Source organism: the organism of the source record quoted next, unplaced genomic scaffold (genome assembly GCF_019419815.1).
Source record: "Pyrus x bretschneideri cultivar Hongxiangsu unplaced genomic scaffold, Pyrus_bretschneideri_v1 Contig43, whole genome shotgun sequence".
Taxonomy (NCBI): Eukaryota; Viridiplantae; Streptophyta; class Magnoliopsida; order Rosales; family Rosaceae; genus Pyrus; species Pyrus x bretschneideri.
In genome coordinates this window covers 3,491,949-3,511,447 of record NW_025999757.1, presented here as the reverse complement: position 1 = coordinate 3,511,447, position 19,499 = coordinate 3,491,949, and the positions used below count along the sequence as shown (strand labels likewise).

Below are 19,499 nucleotides of genomic sequence, written 5' to 3'. Positions count from 1 at the left end.
GTTCATTGCTATTGAGAAAAGAAAACACCTTGACAAAGTGGAAGCAATCTTGTCGTGTGTTAAGCTTTTATGATTATTGGAAACCCATGATATACAATCATGAGCTCTATGTAATGAAACATTGGAATCGTCATGAGAAAAATTCAGTAACCAACTACATACATGACCACAAATTAAGCCTCGTCTTGCTTGCTAATTGTGGGGTTTTAAAGCTAGACCTAGAAGTCCATTAAATATTGAAAAACACCAGACTCCGCAATGATGCAAATTTCTATTGCATATCTGACCAAAACAACCTTCACACCGAATGTCCACTCAGAAGCCTACTTCCTACAACCAATTTAAAACACGCATAGAACTTTGGAAATGCTTGACAAAGGAATACGTATTGGGTGGACTAATATATATAATATATATATGTGTGTGTTTCCATAAATTCCTTATCACATCAACCTTGACCCATTCGAATCTATAAATTTGAATTTGTTTAAATTCCCAGGGCTACACTAAGTTCTTTAGAAACACTTATCAGCTGCTAATAATTAAACTGACCAACTATGATTAGTGTGATGAGCTAAAGGATACAAAATATTGTTATATAGTAAAATTATAACACAGCTGATGTTTCTCTCGCCTCTCTTTTCTCACTATAGTAAGTGGACTAAATGATTTAAGCAGTTAGTGAAAGAACATATGTAGATTGTAATTTGACTAATTGCCCCATGTTCGGAGAAATTTCACAGGCCTTTCTAAGATTTCACTTTGACAAAGAGAGCTCCAATAACCTTCTAAAACATTTAAGCAAAGCACATATCACAAAACATGAACGTGAATGGGGAAGATCATCAGGAACTAACATGGAGCACATTAAAAGAGATAAACAGGATTTAAGGATGTGTGAATGGATACCAAGCAACTAAAAAGCTTCTAATGAGTCTTTTCCTTCAAATAATGATTGATACAAAACAAGCATTCTTCATGAGGAAGCAGGTAATGTATCCTGCACCCTAATCTGTTGTCCTAACAACCATAATACATAAAAATTTGTGGTGCTCCATTGCACATATGCAGCGGGCTGTTAAGCATATCAAAATTTGCATAAGAAGAACCAACAAACAGAGAGACAAAACACCTAAATTTACAGCAACTGGTTTTATGGTGGAACGCCAACTTTCTTTATGGTATTAGAGCAGGTTGTCCCATGTGTGAAGCTAAACGGCCACACGCGCTTCACGTCATCCCGTTGTGTTGTCTACATGTTAGGCTTAAAAATTACCACACGTGAGGAGGTGTGTTGAGAATGAGTTTCACGTTGATGCGAGAAGGGACCTTGCATAGGCTTATCAGAGATTGGCTACTCCTTGTATTGCCAATTGGTTTTATGATGAAACTTCAAATTATTTTCAAGATGAAAGCTTAACAAAAAAAAAAAAAAATTGGATAAAAAACACCTAAATTTACGGAGATAATTTAAAACATATAAATAAGAAATTGAAAAGAAATCTGCAATTTGGTGTCTTCAGAAGCACTGAGAAAAAAACGGAAGAATGAGACCAACACAGAGAAAACATCCTTTTTACCCCTAAGTTGTGCGCGACGTCCTACTTCCTTTCTTCCCTTCTTCGTTTTGGCAGCCTTCCCCTTCATTCCTTTCATTCTTCGTATTTTCTCCCCCGCACCGTCTCACTATCAGAGTCTGTAAGACTCACTCGAGGTTTGGGATGTGTCAAAAAATTATAAATACAAAACAGGGGTCCTTGTAAATAACTGGGTGGGCCGGGTCTAAAAATTGGAGAAAATGGGCCCCCGGCCCGGACCTTTCATTGCATACCTAAATGAATAACCCTCTATCTCTCTACCCGTACTCACCTGTCAACTCTCCCCTCACCCTCGATCTCTCCGACACCACTCTGAGTCTCCTCCCTCAATCTCTCCTCATTTGAATCTCCTTTCCTCTCTCGTCTCAGACCTCAATCTCGAGCCCATGCTCCTATCTCCGTACACGGTACGTCGACTCTCTACACTTTCTCGTTCTCCCTCCCACCCGTAGTGACTGAGTCGACCTCGACTGTGTCGACATCACAGCAGCCAGCCACCATCACCATCGTCCTCGTCGTCGAGAACACCACCATCATCCAGCAAATCCCTAGGTAATTTATGAATTAGGGTTTCTGATTTAGGAATTTAGGGTTTTTGCATAAGCTTTTCGATTGATTTAGGAATTATGTGGGTTTCTGAAGCACGAATTGCAGACTCAACGACATCTCTGGTTCGATCCGTGAGGAAGACGACGAGTTTGGTTTGATTTGGTTTTAAATTGCAAGTAGCTTCGTGATTCTTCTGCTGACAAATAGTCAAAGCCTTTGCAGTTCAAAGATAAACATTGCTGTCCTTTCTCAAGAGGTAAGAAAAGAGGCAATTAATTCTTGAATGCCCATCAATTCTCATGCTTTGAACCATTTGCTAGTATTCTCCTCTCAGTATTTATTTCTGGACTAGGACATTGGATGCATTCAGACTTTGTGACATTTCTTGGAATCTTTTCAAGAAAGATGAAATTTTTTAAGTCTGTGTGGAGCAGCACAGAACAAATTGATCAGATTGACATGCTTATGGTGGCTTTCAGTCTCTTGCTTCAATCTCATTATGCCCAAAACCGACAAAAAAAAAAGAAAAAGAAAAGTAATTGGACCTGTGGACCTGTCCCAAACCGGCCTGTTTCAAATGGGCCGGGTTAGTTCCAGCTCCCAAACTCAAAATCCTTCCACCTGGTCTGGCTCGGCCCGTGCCAAGCCTAGTTTTGAATACTCCATTTTCCTGTACCAATTGGCTACGAAGGAAGTTAGGAGTTTTGCCCAACCATGAGATAATGGAAACTCACTTGGAAACACTTCCAGCTTTTGTTAAACATTACTTATTTCATAAATAACTATAAAACACTAATGTATAGAAGAAATGTATGTTAGTTAACCAAAGTCTTATGCACACTCATCACTCCTTCAACTCGAACTAATAGCTAGGGCATTCATTTGGGTTTTTTTTATGTGTTGTGAGCAGGGACCGGGACCTTACTCTTGCATTTATATTAGGGGTGAAGAAACCGGTATATTACGAATCAAAAGCTCGTCTGGGACCAGAGACAAGGTACTAGAAGATGGAACAAAAACCAGTTCCCTTGTAGTCAACGATTCTCATTCATTCGCTCTGATGATTGGAACAAAATGTTGTACAAATTTCGTGGCTCTGGTTTTAGAATTTTAGACAACTCTTGCCATCCACATTACTCTTAAATATACAACTGTTGTACAAGTAGTCTTAGTTACTAAGGCATAGGAAAGTTTTGATTTCATTTGATTGAAATCAGTGTCTCCAGTTAATCGAATAAGCAAACATAGCTGCTTCATTCTAATTTCAGAAAATCCAAATCCATGAAAACATGCAACACTCTACTATCTTTATTGACATTACTTTCATCTCCATTTTTTTTTTTTAGGTTAAAGGTTACAAACAAACGTTGACATAACTTAAAACAGTACGATATATAAGGCAGAATTTTTGAATGTGAACAACACAATCAACTAAAAGATAAAAAGCACAAATACATTGTTTCTTTCTTTTTAAAGAAACCTCGACGGTACAAAGGAAATTTTATTGAATAAAAAAAAACATGTTACACCTAGTCTGGAGGGAGGGGGGGAGGGGGACATAAACCTTACCTCTCAAAATAAAGAGAGAATGAAGAAAAGAAAGTGAAAATACAAGAAAGTAGGGGACATACACTTACATAACGGATAGGAAGAGAAGCAAAAAAAATTAAACGACAACAACAAATGCATAACAATGTAACAAACTCAATTTCTAGGCACCCCACAACACCACACCCCCCCCCCCCCCCCCCCCCCCCCCCCCCCCCCCACCCCACCACCACCACCCTAAAATTTCCTTATCATTTGTCTGATCGTTCCAACAATCTTAAGAAACAAGTCGGGCCTCCTTATGATCACAACATCTGCAAGAACTACTCCCACTACCAACCCGCTTCCACATCCGGCCGAAACAATTTTCCAATCAAATTCAAATATTCCTGCTAAGCTAGAATCACCTTCGTCTACGGTTGAAGGTGGAAGTTGAGGGGCCTTAGGATTTCCACATTTCTTTGGCAATGGATCTCCACACAGCCCTGGGTTTCCCTCGTATGAAGTAATATTCAATGAAGTAAGCTGGGTTCCTTCTGGTATAGGACCTGTGAGATTGTTGTGCGAGACATTGAAACTACCAAGAAAAGTAAGTTGACTCAGTTGTTGGGGGATCTGTCCAGAGAGCTTGTTTTGTGAAAGGTCCAATGATTCAAGCTTAGTCAAGTTTCCAAAGGATGATGGAATAGAGCCAGTGAGAATGTTGTGGGATAGATTCAGCGAACGAAGCTCCTTAAGATTCCCCATGAATTCTGGAATTTTCCCTTCAAATTTGTTGCTTGAGATATCAAAGGATGCAAATTCTTCTCGGATCTTTGAGTAGTTTTGCTCCAAACCTTTTGTTGCTATTGTGAGTTGGTAATCAACACTGCTAAAAATCGGGAATCCATTGACATCATAACCTACGTATGTGCTCATATATGTTGACTTGTTTATAATAATATTTGGAAATATGGATGGAACCGCACCAGTAAAATCATTGTAAGACAAATCAAGAATGCGTAACTTGGGGAAATCGACATTCTTTCTAGACTTTCCAATCACACCGTAAAATCCATTATGGCGCATCACCAAAAGTTTTAGCTCTAGCAGAGTCCCCAACCAAATGGGAAAAACATCATTGAAACGATTGTTCGACAAAACAAGATACTCAAGCATCACACAATTGGCCAACGACCTCGGCAACTGCCCCTGCAGCTTGTTATGACTCACGTCAATCATTCTCAAAATGCTTCCTTTGTTGTATGTCTGAGGAATAATTCCGTGAAAAGAGTTGTTTCCAAGAAGTAGAAGAATCAAATGATCACTAAAGTTTCCGAGACACTGAGGAAGCATGCCACTCAATTTATTATTCGACAAGTCAAGGTACTGAAGATTTTTCATATTGCAAAGCAACGGTGAGATTTCTCCAGTAAAGTTGTTGTCTGCAGCTGCATATTCTTGCATGGTTGGTGGAGGTATCGGTAGTGATCCATGAAACATGTTGGACGAAAACCTTATACATAAAAGTTTCACCCAAGGAAGGACAAGTGGAGGTTGGTCTAAAATGAAGTTATTAGAAATGTCTAACAATAGCAAAGTTTCTAAGCTTGTATTCCACATCCATTTTGGTACTTGGCCTCGGATTTTGTTTCCAGCAATTTGCAAACGCATCAACCCCTTCTGATATTGTAAGAAGGATGGAAACTCTCCTATGCTGCAATTACTCAATCGAAGAACGGTGAACTGTTTAACTGTTGAATTCAAAATTTTGGATTCAGTGACAAATTCTAAACCGTTCCAGCTTAATTCGAGTTGGGAAAGAGATTGTAGATTTTGAAACATTTGAAACTCAACTACACCACTCAGAGTATTCGAATGTAGATACAAGATCTGAAGGTTTGTGAGATTTGAAAAAGACACAGGAACTAAACCATTTAATCTATTAAAAGAAAAATCTAGGTACTCTAGTTTGCTAAGGTTGCCTAGCCAAGATGGGATTGGACCAGTTAATCGACTCGAACAAATATTAAGTACGGTTAGCTGGGTAAGATTGGACAAGCAATCAGGAATTGGACCTCCAAATTGATTGGTTGAAATGTCTAGATAAGTGAGCTGCCTAAGATTTCCAAGTGAAGATGGGACCAACGCTTTCGAAAAATTGCATTGACACAAATCCAATTTTTCCAGTGAATGAAGGTTTTGAATTGAAGAGGGTATGGTTCCAAAAAAGCCAGTATATGCGACTTTCAGCAAGATGAGAGGACTGCTTTGATTAAATTCAGGAAAATATCCAGTCAATTCTTGGTTGTATCTCACATCAAGAAATTCTAGGTTTGGTAGTTGGAAAATTTTCACTGGAAATTCACCAAACAGGTGACAGTCCCTGAGTTTGAGGGTTGTCAAACATGATAAATTAGCCATGGAATGAGGAATTGCCGAAGATACATTTACTAAACTGAGAGAAAGTACTTCGAGACTAGTTAAGTTTTGAACTAGGCTTCCAAGATCGGATTCTTCAAGTTTCAACAAGGGACGAAACTCATCTTCTTGTAATCTATCAACATCGATATCGACATTGAAAGCTAGATTAAGGTATGTCAACTTGGATAACAGTGAAAGTTCAGAAGGGACTTGACCAGAAAAGACAGAGTAGGAGAGGTCAAGATGAGTAAGGCTTGGAAAATTCCTAATGCTAGTAGGAATTTGAGAGTAATTGAAGTTATTGTCAGAGAGGTTTAACCTCTGAAGATGAACAAGGCGGAAGAGGCTGCTATTGCTGTTGATAGAGCCGTGGAGGCAGCTGCTACCAAGATCTAGGCCAATCACATGACCCGTCTTCTCATCACACTCGACACGTTTCCATGAGCAGCACGTGCTGTTTTCTCCTTCTGCTAGTTTCCATGATGAAACCATTGGATAACCGTCGACGCTAGAAGCAGATTTGTCAATGATAAAGCCGTCTTTGAATTGCAGCAGGGCGGACTTCTCCTCATCAGGGCAAGATGGATACTGCTTCTGCGAAGAGTAGGAAGAGTTAGCAATAACCACATGATGAAGCAGCAACAAAACTAGTACTAGTTTTGAAACCATGCGAATGGTGGAGATATCAAGTAACCCCATAACAACAATCTTTTGAATTATTTTTGTACTCTTAGCTGTGTATGACGGAAGTGCAGAGTGATATACAACAATTTATAGACTGGCATCGATCAATACAAAATTCTTCCGCAATATAATTTCTGAAACGTGATAGAGACGGGTGTAGTGGGGGACAAGTTGATATGATGCCTTGACTAATGGATGAGAAAATCAAAAGTTAGAAAATCAGCAGCACCATACAAGAAACAAGTCTTGACTTGATGAGAAAAAGAAATACAAACCAATCACAAACTTTGCCAAGATGGCTGCGTATGGCAAAAGAGTACATCGTACCAAACTTAACTCCAGCCTAGTTACATGGTGTATTTATAAAGATACAATTCTTAACAAACATGAAAGCAATCGCCAATGATCCTGAATAATAGGGAACTAATCTTAAGATCATGTGAAACAGAAGTATTTACAAGAATAATATATGCGCCACCACATAGTTTTACGCTCTAATGGTATTCTTCTTCACTTGTAAGTGAGATGTCTTAGGTTCGATTCTCACCAAAGGTGAATTTGAACCAAATTATTGGTAGCCCATTATGAGACTTAGTCCATCCCACCTCTTAGTGTAGATAATAATGTTTGTTAATATATATATATATATATATATATATGTATGTATGTATGTATGTATATATGCACAATGACGGGTGTAGATAATAATGTTTGTTAATATATATATATATATATAGATATGTATGTATGTATGTATGTATGTATGTATGTATGCAGAATGGCTGAGTAGGGAAAGAGATCCTCTTTGGATCTCTTCCAGCAAAGCCCACGGATCAATTGATTCGGACTTTTGAAATTTAATCAAATTGCTAAAATTATTATAACTTTTAAAAGTGGCTTCTGTGTTTAGTTGTTGGATCAAATTTTAAGAGTCTAGATCATTTAATCCGTGGACTTTGGTGGAAGAGATCCAGAGAGGATCTCTTTTTCCACTAAGTAGTACTCAAAAGACAGCACTCGTCATTTCCTTAAACCCACTCACAATTTATTGTTGTAAAATGTTGTTTCTTAAATTTATTCTTCCTTTCTCTTTTTTCGAATAACATTTAATTACCGTCGATACTGCTATAGAATGGCATGCGAATGATGGAGATATCATGTAACCCCGTAACAAGAATCTTTTGAAATATTATTTTTTTTGTTTTGTTTTGTTTTGCACTCTTAGCTATGTATGGAGTGCAAAGTGACACAACTATTTATAGACTGGCATCGGTATAAAATTCTTCCGCAAATTAATTTCTAAAAAGTGATAGAGACGGGTGTAACGGGACAAGTGCATCGCATTTCTTCTACATGAGTTCTTGACTAATTGATTCATGAGTTAATTGTTGAAGTCAAGTCTTCAGCTTTTGAGATGGGGTGGAATTAGAAGTTAGACAAATGAGCAGCACCATAAAAGCAATATGTTTTTTTTTTTTTTTTTGCATACACACGTATAGTTTATCTCATGAGTTCCTTCTGTAAGGGTTCATGATATTTGTATTGACACTCTTGTAAGGTTTTATCATATTTGTATGCCTAATTGCAAGACTTATCAACTTTGTATTTGGGTACTGCTAAATGTGTTGGACCTTCGTGCTTGAAATCTTGATTAAAATGTGAGTAATTTGTATTAGAATACAAAATTAAACAAAAAAAAAATTTGTTAACGGGTGAAATGCGTGACCCATTAGCTTAATGGGTTGAGTTTGAATGACCCGTTAGCTCAACGAGGCGGGTGTAAGTGACCCGTTACCTTAACGAATTAGGTGAAACCTGACACAAACCCAATAAACCGGATTCGTTTACAGGCCTAGACTCAAACCTCCAGATAGTGAAGGGAATGAAAGTTTCAGACTCTCAGCAGCAAATTAAGGCATTAGAGCCATCAATTTCAATTCCTGTACTGGCTTGAAGTGGGGTGGATTTGAAGCCATAAATTTTTATTCGATACCCAATTTCTTCAACATTAGGACTTTCAAACTCCTGACATATATTAAGTCAAGAGTGCGGGCGTAACGAAATTTCTCAGTAAGTCAAGAGTGCGGGCGTAACGAAATTTCTCATTAAGTCAAGAGTGCGGGTGTAACGAAATTCTCAGAGTGCAACTATTCTCATGTTGGATTTTGACGGGTGTTGCAGTTTGAAAAATTCAACTTGTGCTTTGGTTTTGGTCTATGTTGCATTTTTCAAACTGCAAGTCCTTTTTCTCATTAGAAAAGAAATCTCATTAACTCAAGAGAAAGCAAGGAAGAAAGAAATAATACTTCGACTTAGAGTTGCTATTTAATACTACGGTCTAGTAGTTTTCCTCTTTACTTTTAAGTGAGATGTCTTAGGTTCGATTCTCCCCAAAGGCGAATTTGAACCACATTAGTGGTAGCCCATTGTGAGGATTAACCTACTCCCTCATCCCCTTAGTGTGGATAATATCGTTTCTTCAAAAAAAAAAAAAAAAAACTTTGACTTGGAGTTGAGGCCCCCCAACCATGGGGATATTGCCTCCAACTACATATGTCTCGTGGTAGTGTAGCTGATTCTTGTTGATACAGTTTGTGGAACCAAAAATAATCCCAAAAATTCAGAAGGGGACACGTGGACTTTTACTTGAGAAAGACAAGATTGCCCTCATTAAATGAGCAGAGCTCTCAAGTATTCCTATGTGCAACTGAGCATCCCTGGAAGTTCAAGCAGCGGACTACGACTACCTAAAGCTCCCCTACTCATGGCATCGAAAAAATCAAAGGCATTAAAGATAGAATTAATTACCAAATTTTATCTTTAATACAATCATAATTGAAGATCAACCATATCAAGTAGGGAATATCACAATCAATTATGAATATTCCCATCATCATTCCAAGATATTATCTCCTAATTAATATCTTGGAAACATCATTTCCTTGCGGATCCTACGGATGACATAACTTGGCCAATAGGAAGCCGCCATGTGTAGGGCAAATCCCTACACCATGACCGGCCACTACCTCCTATAAATACCCTCATCACCTCCAAATTTCGGTAAGCTTTTGGTATGCATACAAGCCCTAAAAACTCATTCTTTTCAGAGAAACTAACTTAGGCATCGAAGATCCATTTGCTGAACCCTTCTCCCCACCTCGTGGGCATGTAAGCTTTAGATCTTTGATAAAAAAATATTGATTGTTTTGTAGGTACAAGTTCATTAAAATAGAAGGTAGCGAATTCCTGCTACCACACAATTCTTCCACACTTAAATAAGTTTCTATACATGTGTTTAATTGTATGTCGGATTAGTAATATAATTTCATATATGGATACACGATTTAATGTATGAGCATGGATTAAGTCATGCCATAGAATGAACAATTTTTTTTTTTTTAAAATTACGAACGACCTTTAACATTTGCATAGAAATTGAATAATAATCGACCTTGCGCTTGCCCTTAACATACTATTGTTGATCTTGTGCAGTTGCAAATATTTAATTGTCTTTGGTTTTATCTATATTGTAGGTACTCCGAGCTCACATAAGTAAACATTCATCCAAAGATAGTTTTACTAGCAGCTTGTAACTCAAGTAGTTAAGAGCATCCCTAGTTTCGCATAAGTAAATATGTAATTTTCTTTTTCTTATATTTGTATTCTACCACAAGAAAACCACAATTCTCATTCTAGTAATTGTGTCGGTAGTCACCAAATTATGGCACTCCCACCCACCCTTTCTCTACATTTTCACCAAGAGTGTATAATTGTGATTTTCATTCCCACTATGCCCTGCGATCTTATTTTTGTTGGAGAACAATTTAGAAACAACAAAATAACAAAAATACTGAATTGAGATACTTATACTTTATTATTAAAAAAAACTTGCAATATAGAATAAAATTACACAATAAATACAGAAATTAAAATGATACTAACTTGAATGAATCAAAGGTAGAGGCTAACGTAAAAGTTATGTCATTCGAACAGTATTTCCGTCCCACTCTTATACTTGTGGTTTGACAACGTCTGCTTGTGGTCTTACTTTTCCTGGCAACAGCAGCTTCCTCTTTTTTAGCTTCCAAGAATTGCCGCACCAGGTCCTCGATTTTAGCTTGAAGGGCACTGAATCTCTCACCACCAATGGAAATAGATGAAGTTTTCAGCTTTAGAGTCTCGGATAAGGACGTAGGTTGCTCCTTGAATTTTGAGCTGTTTCTGCTTTGTCCAATCACATGACTTTTGATGATCCTCAATATTCTTTAGAGTTGAAATCAAAGCATCAGTGTGCGCGGAAGAAAGCTCACCATTTTTGAACAAAACGTTAACATATTCAGCAACATGGGCTATCTTGTCCACATTAGTCTGAACATTGAAAGTATCAGTACTTTAACATCATCTTAGCGTGTTGAATGAGTTGAATATCAGAGAGCGCGATGAACAAAACTATTAAACAAACAGAGTGCCAAAATGGTTACAAAAACTAAGAAATTACATTATGCTGACTTGTTTTTCTAGCTACATTACAAGTTATATTTATATAGAACTAAACGTAAGAAATCCTAACTGACTCATATGCTTTACTAACAACCAAAACCCAAATATTATAATAAACCTAAATACTAACACTTTCCAACGCCCCCGTCAAACTCATGACAGTACACAATATGAGTTTGCCAAAGTTGAAGTGGATGCAAGCTTCGTTATGCTAATTTTGGATGCCAACTTTAATACGAAATTCAATCAGTGCAAGCACAAGATTACCATGCCAGTGCCAATGCCAGTGCAAGTGTAAGATTCCAATCCCAGTGCAAGACCGATTGCAATGCTAGTACAAACTTCCCCAATGCCAATTGCAAGCTTCCGAACAAACCTGAACAAACAAGCAAAAAAACCCAACTTTCGCATCGTCACTCAAGGTCACCAGTCCAAGCACTCAAGCGATCATTGCGGTGAGCAACAATTGACAAGCCAAGCAACATCAGCAAACTCATTATGGACCTCCACACAAACCAGCCCTAACAGCAACTTCAAACAACAAGTGGGCCCCAAAGACTTCTAACCAAAATTTTTCCCTTGCCCGTGTGGACCTTTTTTTCTTTCTTTCTTCTGTTCTCCACTTCCTCCTTTTTTTGTTTTTTTGTTTTTTTTTTTTTCCTTCGTCCTCTTTATCGTTTCTGTGCGAACAAGTGCAGGAACTCTAGTGCAAAAAGCACGGGGTGCAGAGGGTGCGGGTCAGATCAGAGGCAGTGCAAGAAACTGTGTGGTGATGTGGCTGGTGAGATGCAGACCAGAGCGGCCGCGATGCGGTTGGTGCAGGTATGTGGTCACGACGCTGGAGATGGATCCAGATAGGGAAAAACGGTGCGGGATGCAGACCAGGTGCAGGTTAATCAGACAGGTTGTGTCGGTGCAAATCAGATAGCGGAGTACGGACAAAAACGAACGAACAACATGTTTTTTTTTTTTTTTGGACTACAACGAAGAACAAACAACTACAATTTTAATGATGAATTTAAACTGGAACAATCAAACAGTAGAAGATGACAACAAACTAATACGAGACGAGCAGATTAAATCTCGAAGGATCAAACTTGCTCTGATACCAAGTTGAATATTAGAATGCGCGACGAACAAGACTAGAAAATAATAAGAATATTATTAAACAAACTGAATGCCAAAATGATTACGAAAACTAAGAGATTACATTGTGTCTAACTTGTTTTTCTAGCTACATTACAAGTTATATTTATAGATAACTAAACCTAAAAAACCCTAACTCAGGCTCAAATACTAAACTAACAAGCAAGATCCAAATATTATAATAAACCTAAATACTAATACTTTCCTAAAGAAGGTTAAGCTCTAAACTGATTTGTTTTAAGTTTAATTTTGATTGGAACTAATAAGCTTCTGGCATTCCATATAACTTTTCATATCATCGTTTGCAGTAAAAGGCACCACATCTATTACATTCAGAATTCAATTGGTAACTGCAGTCTTTCCTCCCAGTGCAACGAAAACAAATATCTGTCCTTAAGACTTGTCTAAAAGTGATGATAATTTTTACTCTCCTTTCACTTTTGATGACATATTTTCTGAAGCATGGAGGACATCAAGTACCTAAGGTGACAAGCTCCATATATTCATAATGGAAAACCATACAACCATAACCATTACTACGCAGTCAGAGATGTAAATCACCAACAACTTTTCAAAATAAGAGGATTACGCATTTAAGGAAACGTACCTTGTTTGTCTCAGCCAGTGTAAGAACAGTAAGCTGTTTCAGCTTTAAGACTTGATCAGGGACCAATTGTGGAAGACGACTGGCATCACCTACAATTCATTTCAGTTTCTTAAATTCCATAGCAATGCCAAAGAGATGTTTAATTTCTTTTTTCAAAGAAAAATATACTCAGAAACTTGATGGGAAGGGTTTGGGTTAATATTTGAACTGTGGACTTAAAGGAATGGAAGCCCAAAAGAGCTAAAGTGAAGGAACTCGCCCGATGCCCAGCACCAAGCCCAGCCATCCATCTCAAGATAATATGGCGACTCCTCATTAATGAAAAGGTTACGTGCTTACAAGAGAAATAACAATTGATGGAAATCAACCTACTCTCAGCCCAAAAGCATTTTCTAATGGTAGAACATATAAAAAAGATGATGACTCACTGAAGTGCTTTCGGGCAAAGCTTACAACAGTCAAGATAAAATGTCTATAAAAGGAAGGAGAGGCCCCAGAGACAAGGACACTCAACCAATCAAACAAACAAACATACAAACTCTGCTCTCAAGCCGGATTTGCATCTAAAAGCTGTAAGCAGCCCAAATCTCAATCATTTCCAGGATCATTCCCTACGAAGCCATCTTTTGTCTAGTTTAAAGCTCTGCTATCACCCTTAGTGGCATAGTATCGATTCTCTCATGCAAACTTGTTTACCATCCGTCTCTTTTAAACATAAACCTCTGTAATCACAAAGAGAAGAGGCTGCAAGACGTTCGACCTTGCCCGACAAGGTGAAATCTTACCCGACTCTCTTTGTTTCGTCTTTCAATTAGTAGATTTGGCATTATGATGTACTACCCAGTATATATTCAAGTTATTTCCAATCATTTGGTAATTAAAAGTTCCATTGATACTCAGATCTTGTTTACTTAGTAGTTTTACTATCATAAAAGCCAAAATGGGGATAAAACTAATGACTTAGTCAGATCTGGATTTCCGCCCTTTAAAGCATACAAGATAATGAACTAAAAGTCCTTGATCTCAAGGCACATAAAAGAACTTAATGTAGACTTAACCCATCTACGACAATCCTTTGATAACAATAAGTCAGAATAACTTGAGGCGCAAGTAATTGACTTAAACACACTTGTTTTACATCTACCATACTGAGATGGTAGTGGCACGCCTAAACACTTAGTTAGTTTTGATTGCGAGCCTCAAGGCCTACACTTAAGGCCCCACAAAAGCACCTTTCAGAACTAACTCTGTCCTCAGCCTCTCAACATGCAGGAGCCCAACAATCAACCAAAGTGCCAACTCCTCGGGGAGCTGTGTGCTTGAGCCAAGGATCCTCCCCAGCGGAATTCCTGCCCGAATAGGAAGTAGTTCCCCTGGGAATTGACAATATCTCCCGAATTTCAAAAATTATTGAAGTAAGGAAAAGCTTAAATGTTATGGAGGGAATAATAAAAGACACAGTAGTAGATTTTAATAAAAGATACGGTAGTTGCTTTAAAAACAAATGTTCCAGTTTATACTTCTTTTAACGAAAATATGTTGCTGCCTCCCTTTATTCATCTTATCATTGAACAAGTACAAGAAAGTATCTTCTTTGACATCTCCAAAGCAACAGTAAGAAACAAAAACTGGTGATGAAGTGATGACTCTGCAGCAGAGCTTGATAGAAGTATACATGGGTCAGTTATATCCTGAAGTGACATTAATATGACAAAAGCACCAACTGCATTGGCACCCAAAACCCTGCCACATGTTCTTGAGAATGAGGCTGCGCACAATGTTTCATACAATTATTAACAGATGAAATCAATCACCAACTTTAACAATTGAAGAAGAAAAGAGTATAAGAAGGAAGCTTGTAGAAGAAGAAGACTTGAAATCTTTATATCTATTTGATTGATACTGAATGAATCTTGAATACAGAGATTGGGAAAAATGTCTTATATATCTACTTTTAAAACTACTAGGCGTATCACATAAGCTAACATAAAAGCTATGCTGATGTGGCAATTGCTGACATGTCACATAAACTCAATACCCCCCTCAATCGTAACTGGGAAGTCCCAGTTTTAGATTGCCAGTATGTCGAAGGAAATCAGGACCATGTAAGCCTTTAGTGAGAACATCTGCAACCTGATCTTTGGTAGAAACATATTGAACTATCAAATCACCCCGTTGGACACGTTCACGAATGAAATGAAAGTCTGTTTCTAAATGTTTAATTCTGGAATGCTGCACTGGATTTAAACTAAGGGCAATTGCTGATTGATTGTCACAATATAACAAAGGAGGATTAGGCAGAACAACACACAAATCCTTTAAAATCAACCTGAGCCAAGCAATATCAGCGGTTACATGAGCTAAGGCCTTGTATTCAGCTTCTGTGGAACTCCGAGAAACTGAATGTTTTTTCTTAGACTGCCAGGACACAGGATTAGCACACAAGAAAATGACATAACCAGTAATGGACCTCCGTGTATTAACATCAGCTGCCCAATCAGAATCACTATAACCCTTGATTTGCATATCAGTTCCAGCAGTAAAAGTCAAGCCACAGTTCATAGTCCCCTGAAGAAACCGCAATATTCGCTTAACCAAACCAAAATGTACATCGGTTGGAGCACTTATGAATTGACAGACATTGTTGACAGCAAAAGCTATATCCGGTCTGGTAAATGTCAAGTACTGTAAAGCTCCCACAAGACTGCGAAAGAGTGTAGGATTAGATAATAATTCCCCTTCAGCAACAAGAACAGAGTGATGTGGCTGATAGGGTGTAGAACAAGGCCTACAATTGTATATACCAGCCTTATGTATCAGATCTGTGATATACTTTTCTTGATTCACAAAGATATCACCATTAGATTTATAGTGGATTTGTAAACCTAGAAAGTATGTAAGCTAACCCAAATCCTTAAGATTAAACACCCCAGCCAAATCATCTATCACAGATTGAATGAAAACTGAATTCGAACCTGTGATGATAATATCATCAACATAAAGTAAAAGAATGACTACATCTGTATTCACTTCTTTAACAAACATGCTGGAATCTGAGAGTGACATTTGAAAACCAAGAACAGTCAAATAGCTTGTGAATTTAGCATTCCATGCCCGTGGAGCTTGCTTTAATTCATATAAAGACTTGACAAGTTTACATACATGGGAAGGATACTCAGAGTCTACGAAACATTGAGGTTGTTTCATATACACCTCCTCATGTAATTCCCCATGTAAGAAAGCGTTCTTAACATCAAGTTGCCTAAGGGACCAACGATTTGTAGCTGCCAAAGCAAGAATAATCCTCACGGTGGTATGCCGAACCACAGGACTAAAGGTTTCTGTGTAATCTAAACCTTTTTCTTGACTAAAACCTTGGGCTACTAATCTAGCTTAATCTAGAAATAGTCCCATCAGGATTTCTTTTGATTGTATATACCCACTTACAGCCAATAATGTTCTTATCTAAAGGAGAAGGAACAAGAGTCCATGTACCTTGAGCTTGTAAAGCATCAAACTCCTCTTGCATTGCTTGCTACCATTGAGGAATTTGAGATGCAATTCTGAAATTTGAAGGCTCAGAGACATCGACAATGTCTGCAAGAAATGTAAACTCTCTAGAAAAATGATTACTGTCATGTAATTCCAAGGATTGAATGTGAGGAAACATTGTAGCAAGAGCACTATAATCTTTCCGGGTTATAGTACCAGTCTTTAACCTTGTTTGAATACCGTGAAGAATGGAGTCAGGGGATAATGCTTCAGAACCCAAAGGAACAGTATCTGGTACCACCACTTCCAACCGTCTAGAAGAATGGATAGGGACCACAGGGGAATGTGAAAGAGTAGCATCTAAAGGGGAATTAAATTGAACTGAACGGTCAGATGAAGGAAGGAAATCCTGTACATTGTGTTCAGAAGGAGATTGACTGGAAGTTGTAGTACCAACCGATGTATGAGATTGTGCACAGACATGTGGAATATCAGTACTAGAAGAAGCAGGTCCTTATCTCGGAGAAGAAGAGATTAAATTCACAACAATAGGCCTTGTAGACACATTGGTATTATTGACACGCCCAGAATTGTCACACCGTGAAGAAACTGAAGTACTAGCAAAAGGAAAACATTCCTCATCATGAATGACATGCCTAGATATTAGAATCTTGCCTGTAACACGATTGTAACAGATAGCACCTTTGTATCCAAAACAATAGCCCAAAAAGACACATTGAGAAGATCGAGGTTGAAGCTTATGAGCATTGTAAGATCTAAGATAAGGATAGATAGCTGAACCAAAAATCCTTATAGAAGATATGTCAGGTGTCTTGTGGAACAAAATGCTAAAATGAGACTTCATCCCAAGAATGTTAGCTGGCATTCGATTAATCAGAAACACAGCATGCGCAACAGCATGATACCAGAACTTGAGAGGCAATTTTGCAGCAGTCATCATAGTAAGGGCAGTCTCGACAACATGCCTATGCTTCCTTTCCACTAAACCATTTTGTTATGGGGTGTAAGGACAAGAAATAAAGTGTAGGATACCATGAGTATGAAGATAGTCCTTAAAAACATTACTCAAGAACTCACCACCACCATCAGTTTGAAGAACTTTGATCTTAATATTAAATTGATTCTCAACATAAGCACAAAATCGAACAAAAAGACCAAAAGTTTCTGATTTATTCATTAAAGGGAATACCCATACAAATCGAGTAGCCTCATCTACAAATGACACATAGTATCGGAAACCCTCAAGAGAAGTAACAGGTGAAGGTCCCCAGATATCACAATGAACTTTATGAAATGGAATATCAACTCTATCTATCTTATCTGAAAAGGGCAATTTACTCATCTTGCCACTTAGACAATCAGAACAAACATGAGTAGTTACATCACTAGCTACTACAACCTGAGAACTCTGTAACATGGCTGCTAGAATGTCATTAGAAGGATGGCCCAACCGATGATGCCACAATGAAGACTTAACAGCTTTTCCCAATAACGCAGAAGAACAAAGAACACCTGGAGTCAGTAGCTTGGGGAACACATGTACAGGAATCCGAAACAGTTCATTATTGCTACTCTTTCCTTGGTAAAGTATCACCCCTGTGGCCTTGTCCTGCACAAAGAAGTTTAAATCATCACAGATAAACCAACTGTGATTATCTTTGCACAACTATTTTACAGAAAGAAGATTAACGGTCAACGTGGGAACATGTAAAACATTACGAAGATAAAGAGTATTAGGTGGATTTTGAATAGTCACAGTGCCAATATTTTGAACATCCAAACCTGTACCATTCCCAACAATAATCTTCTTATCTCCATTATAAGGAACATCAGATTCTAATAGATTAATATCAGGACTCATATGATGTGAAGCCCCAGTGTCCACTATCCAACACTCACCCTCAGAAGCAGATTGTGTAGGTAAATTAGGCACATTTGACGACATAGGAACTCCGGGAATGTCAGAGAACATATTAGACTGTGAAGCCTGAGTCATAAAGGCAGGAGCTGGTGAAAAACCTGAAGAATAAGACTGCGCAGAAGTGTTGCCTGGAAGACCATAAGGAATAGGATATGCAGGAGAAGGCACCGAAGTAGGATACTGAAAGACAGGGCTTAAATCCTGATAAGCCTAATTGGCACTGAGAGAAGGAGGTGGAGGAGCCCCTTGATAGGAAAAGTTGCCCCTGTGTCTACAGTCAACTGCTATATGACCCCTTTTACCACAAATTTGGCACTCCTAAGGTGGTTGAGTATTGTCATTTCGATACAAACAAGTGACTACAGTATGTCCTTTCCTTGAGCAAATCTGACACTCAGGAATAACCTCTTGCCTATTTGATGTATTGCCAGACCAAACATTGCCATTTTTAAAACCATTAAACTTGGGTTTAAAAGCCCCTGAACCTCTGCCTTTATAACCTGTAGTATTGCCATAGGACCGATTGCCTTGACCACCAAAAGTGTTCCCATTAGGTTGAAAATTATTTCCATGAGGCCCATTAGAAGTCTGAGAAAAACCAGATTGCGGAGAAAAACCAGTAGGTTGTGAGAAACTAGGAGACTGAGAAAACCCAACACTGGAAGAACCAGGAGCTACAAAACCATATCCATAAGTTTGAGGAAACTGAACTGCAGACCCTGAAGCACTAGAAGAACCAGAAGAACTAGTCATAGGATTAAATGGAGGCAAACCAGCATTACCATACATTGCAGCTATAGTATGACCAAGAGACTGCATCCAAGTCTCAAGATTCTTTTCAGCCCCTAACAATTGTGCCCGAAATTCCTTCAGTGTGATTGGTGTTTCTCTTGCTAGAATTACTGTTCGGATCATGTCAAAATCAGGTGGAAGATGATGCGAGAATTATACGCACACAAATTAAATCCTCTTTTTGTCAATTGTAGTATAAGTATAAGTAGGGATCGTTCTGGACCGGGGATTAGGAGGG

At 38.2% G+C, this 19,499-nt stretch overlaps 1 protein-coding gene and 1 long non-coding RNA gene across 3 annotated transcripts; one reads left to right on the top strand and one right to left on the bottom strand.

The window, feature by feature from the left end:
• The first annotated feature begins 1,843 nt into the window (after window positions 1–1,843).
• On the top strand, window positions 1,844–3,437 carry LOC125469483. 2 transcript variants are annotated; one of them, XR_007251773.1, is made up of 3 exons: window positions 1,844–2,150; window positions 2,253–2,403; window positions 3,058–3,437. It is a non-coding gene; the product is annotated as an uncharacterized LOC125469483 (long non-coding RNA). The 2 variants fall into 2 exon arrangements; XR_007251772.1 differs by having other exon boundaries at window positions 1,845–2,150; window positions 2,241–2,403.
• Window positions 3,438–3,932: 495 nt separating this feature from the next.
• Window positions 3,933–6,842, bottom strand: LOC125469463 (receptor-like protein 6). The gene has a single exon (XM_048566815.1). The coding sequence runs from the start codon at window positions 6,795–6,797 to the stop codon at window positions 3,933–3,935; it is 2,865 nt and encodes a 954-aa protein (XP_048422772.1). The 5' UTR covers window positions 6,798–6,842.
• Between the last annotated feature and the right edge of the window lie 12,657 nt (window positions 6,843–19,499).